This window comes from Tupaia chinensis, unplaced genomic scaffold, assembly GCF_000334495.1.
Source record: "Tupaia chinensis unplaced genomic scaffold, TupChi_1.0 Scaffold144090_1, whole genome shotgun sequence".
Taxonomy (NCBI): domain Eukaryota; kingdom Metazoa; phylum Chordata; class Mammalia; order Scandentia; family Tupaiidae; genus Tupaia; species Tupaia belangeri.
In genome coordinates this window covers 65,471-76,782 of record NW_006203944.1, presented here as the reverse complement: position 1 = coordinate 76,782, position 11,312 = coordinate 65,471, and the positions used below count along the sequence as shown (strand labels likewise).

Genomic DNA, 11,312 nt, shown 5'->3' with positions numbered 1-11,312 from the left:
TACCTGAAAAGAGGAAGGTCAGATGGCTAATTTCACACAAACAGGTATGACTCACATAGTTGAAATGCCATAGTTAATATTTTAGTCTTAAAGTTAGTTTCTATAGTTTTGTTTGGATCTAATCCCCTTTAGGCTTTTGCAGTACCATCTCTGCTTAGGAAATTCAACTCAAGTCTTTGTTCCCACAAATCATGTGTTCTACAGGATTTTTAACTTGTTTATTTATTGACAAGTAATAATTGTACATATTTATGGAGCACAATGTGATGTTTCAATAGGTTTGGTTTGGTTTTGTTTTTAGTTCTGCTATTGGGCACATGCCCTCACAGCACAGAGAGACAGAAAGAGGGATAGTGAGAAATCACCCCCTAGGGAGAATGGCCACACCACAATCCCCTCTACTCCCAGAATGTCAAGTGTGCATTTTTCAATCTTCTGGATATGGAGCTTGAACTGACAGTCAACCATATGCCATCCATCCACCTTAACCATCACATCTCCAGCTGGCTCAATGATTATAACTTTATATCCATTGAAAGACAACTCTTATGTGTCCCCTTTCACGAACCGCCCAGCAAGCACCATTCTGTCGTCTGTTTCTATGACTTTGACTACTTCAGGTGCCTTGGTTAGTGGAATCACACACTGATTTCAAAGGTATTTCATGGATCAAAATAGATCTCCCTAATTTTTATCTGTCAATTGGTATTCACACATCTGTATTATAAGACCATAATTTGGGGGCAAACAGTGGTAGTAGTAGTTAAGGTGCTGGACTCCCACATGATTTACTGTGATTTGAGTCCTGAACTCAGCAGTTTGCAAAACACACTGGAAGGGCTGGCAGCTGGTGTGGTGGTTAAGGCACTGGACTCCCATATGGCTGACAATAGTTCAAGTCCTGGACCTGGAGGGCTTGCTTTCTCACATTCTCTCTCTCCTCTCTCTCTCTCACTCTCTCTCCCCCCTGTCTCATCTCTTGTCAAATTAAAAATAATAATAATAATAAATCATTTTTTAAAAAAGAGAGAGAAAATCACACTGGATATGTGTGCATGCATTCCCAAAATCCTGAAAGGAAATAGGAAATAGAAGAGAATTCTTGCTTTCTCTTTCTCTGTCTCTATCTCTCTCTCTCTCTCTCTCTCTCATGGTTTATGTTAAAAAAATTCTACTACTGACAAAGAAAACTTTACCTAAGTTAACAAAAATTTGAGGTGGGTCGATATACAATGTAATTGCCTATTAGATTTGATAACATAAAATATATTAATTTTTCACATGCACCAAATATATATATACACACACACGCACATTAAATAATTCAATGGTATTATGAAATTTTTATTTAAAATCTTGGATTTATTTAAAGGGAAAATAATCAAAAGAATAAAGAATACTCAAACCACAGAACAGACAAACAAAGAATTGTCTTTATTTGCAATAAAGTAAAAAGTTAACAGATCCGTAAACATATTCAACAAACCAGCGTGAAAATATTGGTGAGTAAAAAACTCTTTAAATTCCCATTTTGACCTTAGAATAAGTTTTTAGGTGAATGCTTAATGTGAGAGAAGAAACTGTGGAATGTGTCTCATGAACTCCTGTTACAAGGTGTGAATTGCAAGCAACCCATTCATCTCCTTCTTCCAAAAAATGCAGACACATGCAAAAATTCCACATTTCAAAAATTCCGTAAAACACCCGAAAGTCATTGTACATGTCATCACAACTCAGATTCTACTTTTCCTATTTCTTGAATTGCAAATTTCTGTGCACATTTTCTAATTTGACTGAAATCATTTTCTTTCTCCCATTCCTTCTTCATTCGCATGCAATTAGATATCTATTCCCATCACTAAATTGTTCACAATGATGCCCGCATTGCTAAGTCTAACAGATACATGGCTTTTTAACACGTTAAATAAATTAATGATAAATAACATTGTCAGGCAAGGAACAAAAACACATCAATCTCTCAGCTCTTGCTTGGTTAGTTTGACTCTCAGGTGATCTCAGGTAGATGTCCTTGGCATTCATTTTCTCTGAACGGGATCTGCCATACCTACTGGGCTGTCAGACTCACCTGTATGGGCTCTCAGTGAGGACAATCTTCTTGTGGAAGGGTGAATTCCTCCCTGAATGATTGGTGATGGAGACTGTAGCTGTGTCCTCAGGCAAGACACAATGAAAGAATTTAACATGGAACCCTAGCCAGTCTAGAGACTCCAGAAAAATCAACCATGTCCTGTCCAACCCAAGGTTGTACTCCTTGAGAGACAATGGTAGTTGAAATATTTGCAGCTCCCTCTCTCTGCTAATTAGGTTCATTTCCTCCTTATAACTACAATCAATCTCTTAGTACCCGATTTCCCTCATGGACACCGGTCTGGCAAGAATGGAAAATTTTCCTGTTGATTTGCTGTCCTCGAGAGACCAAGTCGGAAGTGTGAAGAATTTATCTTTATTACACTTTCTCTGTGAACATTCCTGCCTCCAAAGGTCATTAGCACCTTTCACCAATCATGACTTAAAATATAATTGTCATGGGTCAGCAGGTGGTGTTGCAGTTTAAGTGCTGGATCCCACATGGCCGAATGCATGGTTCTAGTCCCAGACTTGGTGGCTTGATAAATTACACTGGGTACATGTGCATGTGTCCAAAATCCTGAGAGAAGACTGGAAAAGAAGATAATGTAGTGGGACCATTGCTCCTGAAAAGTGATTTCTCACTTTTCCTCCCTCTCTCTCTCTGACTCTCTCTGGCAAATACACTTACTCTATGGCTATTTGATAATGATAAGAGGAATTTTAGTGTCTTTGTGTTGACTGATATACTTGGTATTCCTTCTGGAAAAAGTAATGTAAAGTTATATGTGATTCAATGTAATAAAAACAAGATCATGATAATAATAAATAAAATTTTAAAAAGAAATAAAGGAGCACAGTGCATACTTATAACAATGTATGATCAAAATGTTCGCTTCATCATATTTAAGTCTATCTTTGATTCTAAGGCCATATTGATTCAACTATTTGTTAGATTTGCCTTTCTATATACAAAGCATTTTGACTCAGATACCTGATAAAAAATTATTTTTCTTCATGACAGAATGTGTTGGAGCACATGACGAGAGAAAAGAAGAGAAAGTGTGAGGGAGACAGATAGAACAAGAGAGAAGAACCCTCTACTGAGCAGGGCTATTGCAAAGACTCTTCCTCCAGTGAGATCTCCCTCATCCAGTGAGATTTCATGCTGACTAGACTCAGGACTTGAACCAGAGTTTTCACGTGGCTTCCAGCTCTGTGTAGCTGCACCACAGAGTCTGAACCTGGTCATCAATTTTGACAGTGATTAAAGGAGGCAACGTGAACTCTGAGCTAAGTAACAGAACAGGATTTTAATGAGCGAATTACAGTCAACATACACCCTAATATATTAAAGTCTACGTTTCAGAAATATTGGAAGCAAGGACATACACATACATGAAAACCTGCATTTTTAGATTTGTTTATACTCTATATTACATTAATGGTGTTACTTGCCAAATGCAATTTTTTTTGCTTTCTAGTTGTTTTTTTCTTCTTGTTCTCTTTTTACATAGGCAGAATACAACCCCCAAAAGTTATTTTAGTAACATTATACAAAAATTGCTCCAAATTATATACATCACATGAGAATACATTATTTTTTATTTTATTTTTTATTTTTATTTACTTTTTTAAATACATTCAATCACATTATTTAGCTTACAAGGTGATCATATCAATATGTGAACATTTCTATCCGGTCGAGGTGATCAAAATATAACAACACTACCTCCCTGTCTCAACAATGCTATCTCCGTATCCCTCCTCCAAATGTTCTTCCCCAGGCCCCACTCCTCCACACACATCTGGCATTATTTTTAAGAGTTGCCTAAGGTGGACAGGACGGTGGTTAAGGCATTAGATTCTCACATGGCTAATTATAGTTTGGGTCCAAGAACTAGCAATATGCTTTCTTACTTTTTATCTCTCTCTCTCTCTCTCTCATTAAATAAAATAATAATAATAAGAGTAATCACTTAAATGAAATAAAAATAACTATTTAGTAAACAGAATTTTTTAAAAAAGAGTTGCAAATCACTCTATGAGTTTATGATACTATCGAAGTGTTTCTGATACAAGGCTAGGAATAACATTGGGAAAGTAGGAAGACATTAAAGAAATAAAAGGCTGGATAGTGAAGATTATACAAAGCTAAATACAGTGTTACTTAAAGTGTACACACTAGTACTTGCACAATCCGATCAGAGTCACAATTGTTGACTCTAAGTCTATAAACTCTGCAATCATGGGTATTGTTTCACCTCCAGGCCAAAGATTTTTCTCACAATTTCCATCCAAAGAATACCTTCAGGGCCCTCTTTATGTCTTTATTCCTCAGACTGTAGATGAAGGGGTTCAGCATGGGGGTGACCACAGTGTACATCACTGAGGCTGCTGCACTTGAGTGTGAGCTGTGGGTCGCAGCAGAGCTAAGGTACACAGCCATGCCTGTACAATAAAATAAGGAGACAACTGAGAGGTGAGAGGCACAGGTGGAAAAGGCTTTGTGCCTCCCGTGAACTGATGAGATGGCACGAATGGAGGAAAGTATCTTACAGTAAGAGTAGAGGATCCCAATGAGGGGACCGCCACCCAGCAGCACAGCTACAAAATAGATCACTATGTCATTAAGGAGGGTGTCAGAGCAGGCAAGGTGGATCACCTGATTAATTTCACAGAAAAAGTGGGGAATTTCTACATGTGTACAGAAGGACAGCCGCAATGCCATTAAGCTTTGTGACAAGGAATACAGGAGGCTCATGATCCAGGATGCTAGAACCAGCTTTCCGCAGAGCCAGGGGTTCATGATGACCGTGTAGTGCAGGGGGTGACAGATGGCCACATACCGGTCATAGGCCATCACTGTCAAGAGACAATCATCTACCCCTGCAAAGAGTGTAAAAACACATATCTGGGTGATGCAGCCTGCATAGGTGATGACCTTGCTCTGTGTCTGGATGTTCGCCAGCATCTTTGGGACGGTGGTGGAGGTGAAGCAGATGTCTACGAAGGACAGGTTGGAGAGGAAGAAGTACATGGGGGTGTGCAGGTGGGAGTCTGAGATGGTGGCCAGGATGATGAGCAGGTTTCCACACACAGTGATCAGGTACATGTAGAGGAAAAGCCCAAATAGGAGGGGCTGCAACTGTGGTTCCTCTGAAAGTCCCAGAAGAAGGAATTCTGAAATTTGTGTATCATTTCCTGGTTCCATGATGACTACCTGAAAAGAAGAAAATTAGATGACTAATTTGATATGAACAGGAATTATTGAAAAGCTGAAATGCCAGAGTTAATATTTTGCAGTCAAGAGGGGTTTTTTTTATGTTTTTGTATGGATTTAATCCCCTTTAGGCTTTCATAGTGTCATGTTTGCTAGGACTTGTTGTCTGACTTCTTTGTTCAAGAAATCTATGGGATTGGGAACCAGCAGTTAGCGTGATGGCTATGTCGCTGGATTCCCACGTAGTCGACCGCGGTTCACGTCCCGGACCCGGTGGCTTAAAACTCAGGCCGGGCACGTGTGCGTGCGTGCCCAAGATCCCGAGAGGAGAATGGAGGAGAAGGGATTGCGGCGTGACCATCCCCTCTGGGGGGTGATTTCTCGCTTTCTGTCTCTCTGTCTCTCTCTGTCTGCCTGGCGAGCACACGCGCCCTATAGCGAAAACCTCTCAAAAAAAAAAAAAAAGAAATCTATGGGATTGACAAATAGTAGGTCGTATTTATGGAGTATAATATGATGTTTCAATTAGATTTTGTTTTGTTTTAGTTTTACTATTGGGCACATCCACTTACCAGATGGAGAGACAGAGAGAGAGAGAGAGAAAGTAAGAAATCACCCCGCCACACACACACACTCAGAGAATGGCCATCCCACAATCCTCTCTTCTCTCAGGATATTGGGAGTGCATGCACACATGCCTGGTACTTTTTTCAAGTTGCCAGGTCTGAGTTATTAACTGACAGCCAACCATGTACGATCCAGCAGCCTTAACCACCAGCTGGCCCAATAACTGTAACTTTATATCCATTGAAAAACAACTCTGATTTCCTCTTGCACCAATATTTTGGCAACCACCATTCTGTCATCTGCTTCCATGACTTTGACTCCTTCAGATACCTTAGTTAAGTGGCATCACTCACTATTTTATTTCAGAAGTATTCCATGGATCTAAATAGATCTCTCCTCATTTGGGAGGTCAGCAGGTGTCATACAGTCTAACATGCTGGACACCAGCATGACCATTCATGGTCTGAGACCCAAACCCAGCGACCTGAAAAATCACACTGGACCTATGTGCATGTGTGCCCAGAATCCCAAGAGGAAATTGGAGGAAAAAAGGATTTCAGTGTGGACAACCCATGAGGGTGATTTCTCACTTTACTTCTCTCTGTCTCTCTGTGTCTCTCTCTCAGGTGAGTACATGTACCCTATGGCCAAAAAAAATTTGTCTCTCTCTCAGGTGAGTACACATACCCTATGGCCAAAAAAATTTTAAAAAGTATCTTGTTTACTACTGACATAGAATTTTTTTACATTAATAAAAAATTTGGAGTGGATTTGTGTACACAATATGATGGCCTATTAGATTTGATAAGACTAAATATTAACTTTTCACATTCACCATATATATATATAAACATAATATAATTCAAAGTTACTCTGAAAATTTTATTTTAAAACTTCAATTCATTATTAAAAGAAAAACATCAAAAGAATAACTATACTCAGACCACCAGAACATAAAACTACAACACTGGCATGATTTGCAATAATTTAAAAAGTTAACAGACTCGTAAACCTATTCAATCTTATCAGGATAAAAATAGCTGTAAGTAAAAACTCTTTAATATTTTCATTTTAACATGAGAATAATTTTTTTGGAGAAGTTTTTGCCATAGGGCATGTGCACTCGCCAGAATGACAGACAGACAGAAAGCGAGAAATCACCTCCCAGGGGAATGGCCATACTGCAATCCCTTCTCCTCCATTCTCTCTGGATCTTGGGCATGCACGCACACGCGCCCGGCATGAGTTTAAAAAAGTCACCGGGTCTGGGACTCGAACCGCAGTCGACTACATGGGTATCCAGTGACATAGCCATTACGCTAACTGCTGGTTCCAACATGAGAATAAAATTGTTCTTGTGAATACTCAATGTGAAAGAAGAAACTGAAATGTATGTGTCATGAAGTACAGTTGCAAGGTATGAATTACAAGCAACCTGTTCATCTGAATCCTAAAATTAAGAAATATGCACAAATATACTCATTTCACAAACTCCTTAACAGACCCTAAAGTCATTGCACATCTCATCACAACTCTGATTCTACTTTTCCTACTTTTTTTATTGCAAATTTCTGTGCACATGTTCTAATTTGACTGAAATCATTTTATTTCTCTTATTCTTCTTCACCCTCATCCAATTGGATGTCTATTCCCATCACTAAATTGTCTACAATGATGCCTGCGTTGCTAAGTTTAGCAGACACATGGCTTGTTAACATTTTAAATAAATTAATGAAAAATAACCTTGATCGACAAGTAACCAAACACATCAATATATCTCAGCTCTTGCTAGGCTGGTTTGGCTGTCTGGTGATCTCAGGTAGATGTTCCTGGCACCTATTCTCTCTGAACTCTTTCTGTGTACCTACTGCGCTCTTAGACTTACCTGTGTGGGCTCTCAGAGAAGATATCTTAGACTCACCTGTGTGGGCTCTCAGAGAGGATGGTCTTCTTGTGGAAGGGTGAATCTCTACCTGGACAGTTAGTGGTGGAGACCACAGCTCTGTCCCCAGATAAGACACAACGAAAGAATTAAGCATGGTACCCTAGCCAGACTGGAGATTCCAGAAAATTCAACTCTATCCAGCCAAAGGTTGTCCTCTCTGAGGGACAGTGACAGATGAAATATTTACAGCTCCCTATATCTGCTCATTAGATGAATTTTCTCATTATAACTTGAACCTCTTAGCAGTTGATTTCCCTCATGGACACTGGTCTGGAAAAGAAAGAACATTTTCCTGTAATTTGCTGCTCTTGAGAGACCAAGCCAAAAATGTGATGAATCCATCAATAGAGATTGATGTCCTCTGGGAACTCTCCTACCTCCGAAGGTCATTAGCATCTTTTACCAACTGTTGAGTTAAAATTTAAAAGTCACAGGTCAGCCTGTGGCATTGAGTTTAAGGTGTTGGATCCTACTTGGCTGAATGCGTGATTCCAGTCCCAGACCCAATGTATTAAACATCACACGGGGCACATGTGTGTCCAAAATCCTGAGAGGATAATGGAGCAGAAGGGAAGGCAGCATGGCCATGCCTTTGGGAAGTGATTTCTCATTTTCCTTCTGTCTCTCTCTTTCTCCACCTCTCTTGGTGAGTGCATGTGCCCTACAGCAAAAGCTAAGGAAAAGATGTTAATGTCACATACTCCATGTGTATGTCTTTTTTTTTTTTTTTTGAGAGAGAGAAATTTTCGCTATAGGGCGTGTGCACTCGCCAGACAGACAGAGAGAGACATAGAGACAGAAAGCGAGAAATCACCCCCCAGGGCGGATGGTCACGCTGCAATCCCTTCTCCTCCATTCTCCTCTCGGGATCTTGGGCACGCACGCACACGCGCCCGGCGTGAGTTTTAAGCCACCGGGTCCGGGACGTGAACCGCGGTCGACTACGTGGGAGTCCAGCAACATAGCCATTATGCTAACTGCTGGTTCCCTCCATGTGTATGTCTTGAGAAAAATATTACATGCTATAGAAATGCACAATGATTGAATGTAAATAACAAGTCATAAAATAAAATAGTGATTTCAAATCTAACTGAGGAATTTGTACTCACTAGCCCTTTGGATTTCCAAAGCATAAACTGTGGAGGAGACACAGCTGTTGGTATCTCCAGAAACTGATAATAATGCCATTTCCATATTGGAGATAACTGTGCTCACATGCTACAAAACCATGTGTAGTCACAATAATCCTTAGTTTCATGTTTTTTGACAAAACGTTTGGGAGTTTTACACTCATAACATGCATTGAGAATTATCATTTGGGGCTAACAGGTGGCATGGTGTTTGAAGTGTGGATAACTGTGGTTCAAATCCCAAACCCAACAGCTTGAAAATCATGCCAGGTACATGTGTGTGTGTGTGTGTGTGTGCCCTAAATCCCAAGAGGACAATAAAGGAGACTGTATTGTAGCAGCACCTTCTCCTGCGGCTGACTAGCTCTCTCACTCCCTCTATCCAACTCCTTGGTGAATGCATGTATGTAACCTTTGGCAAATTTAGGAATGATAATAATAACAATTAACAAAAATAAAAAATAATTATTTAAAAATTTTATTTAGGTGACTTGCTGTTGAAGATTGTCAAGAATTTTGATCAACTGGACTGGGGAGAATGTTAACATATTGAAATGTTCAGTTTGTAAGCTAAATAATGTGATCGAATGTATAAAAAAATTTTAATTTTAAAAAATTAAATTAAATTATATTAAAAATTTTAAAATGCCCAATAAAAAATTTTTATTTAGGAGAATGTTCATGCCTTTTAGTTCATTCATTTAATTTCTCCCTGGTAAGGACATTTTGTAATAAACTTCTAACTTTCCCTCTCTCTGTTTTTTCTCTGTTTCTCTCCTGCAAGACAAGCTCTATCACTAAAATCTCAAAAATATATTTTAAATATTTTTAAATTGGCATTTAGTCTCTCACGTATGTAACATTGGTTAATTACAAAAGATTCATGTCGACCTCTTTAGGTACATTGAACTGAGGTTGGAAACTTAGGTGGCTTGTTTTATTTAATTTTTACACAGTATCATTTTACTAGGACACACTATTAGCAAATTCATGAAACATTACAGAAATGAGACTCAGGATGGTTTAATCATGAACTGAGGATGGAGCTTTGATGGAAACTTCATCAAGATCTATCCAAGTCTGGGGCTGTAGGCATCGGACAAATGAAGACAATATAAATCCAAGAGAAAAAGGGAAAGACGTCATGACCTCAACTGTGGAAGAAAAGACAGTGCATGTCATTAACTTTTTTATAAGTTTTTATTTTTTTATATTATTTATGTTTAATCACTATACATTTCTATAGCATGTGATGTGAGTTCTCAAAGCATAACTGCATTGCATGTCAAGGAAGTCAAAGATATTAATGTTTCCATTCTTGTGTCTGTGAAATGTTCTTTTAGTCTTTTAGCTTTTTCATGTATTACTTTTAATTAAACTGTTAACTTGGGGACAATTATAGATTAACGTGCATTGATAATTAATAATGCGGAGAAAGGTGCTCAAATACAACTTACCTTAAATTTTTTTAAAGAAAATGCCCCCACCAACTACGTATCCCTTTATACCTAATATTCTAATTTCTCCCTCCTTTTACGGAAAAAATTATTTGAATATGATCTAATATCATTAAAACTATTTAAGTCACATTATTTGAATATGATCTAATATCATTAAAACCACTTAAGTCGTCATGAGCACTGCATGTTTTGGCTTCATGACACTTTTGTCAAAACAATTAGAAATTTTAGCATTGAGACTGACAGGGGATGTGGTGGTTAAGGCACTGGACTCCCATATGGCTGACCCTGGTTCAAATCCTAGCACTGGTGACTTGCATTCTCACTTTCCCTCTCTATCTTTCTCTTTGGTGAGTGCACGTACCCTTTGGTAAATTTAGGAATGATAATAATAATAATTAACAAAAATAAAAAATAAGGATTTAAAAATTGTATTCAGGTGAACTTTCATGCCTTTTAATTCGTTCATTTAACTTCTCCGTGGTAAGGGCATTTCGTAATAAGTTTCACATAAGTATCAGAACAAACTTAAAGTCGAGTTGGAGATATTTAGCTCTCTGAGCTGGGAGTAGTATTTCCCACTTATAGAGGTAGATGTGGTTCTGGTTTTGAGGCCCTTGATCATTAAGGGAGAAAAGTAATTGACTGTGAACACGAAGGTCTACCTTATTCTGTGCGTTTACCTTATTTTGTATGTCTAAATTTCTACTTGGTTATGTTTTCAAGCTTGTACAAATGTTTATTCTTTATATTTCTACCCTCTCCAACTTTCTATCAAATTTTCTTTTAATATAAAAAAAGGAGATTATTGGGGACCCAGCAGTTGCCATAATGGCTATGTCGCTGGACTCCCATGTAGTCGACCACGGTTCGCGTCCCGGACCCGGTGGCTTAAACCA

The 11,312-nt window shown here is 38.6% G+C and overlaps 1 protein-coding gene across 1 annotated transcript; it reads right to left on the bottom strand.

Annotated features, from left to right (window-relative positions):
- Positions 1-3,287: 3,287 nt before the first annotated feature.
- Positions 3,288-5,302, bottom strand: LOC102468450 (olfactory receptor 7A17-like). The gene is made up of 2 exons (XM_006165927.3): positions 4,377-5,302; positions 3,288-3,381 (listed from the first exon to the last, which is right to left on the bottom strand). The coding sequence occupies exons 1-2, from the start codon at positions 5,300-5,302 to the stop codon at positions 3,288-3,290; spliced, it is 1,020 nt and encodes a 339-aa protein (XP_006165989.3).
- Positions 5,303-11,312: the final 6,010 nt, after the last annotated feature.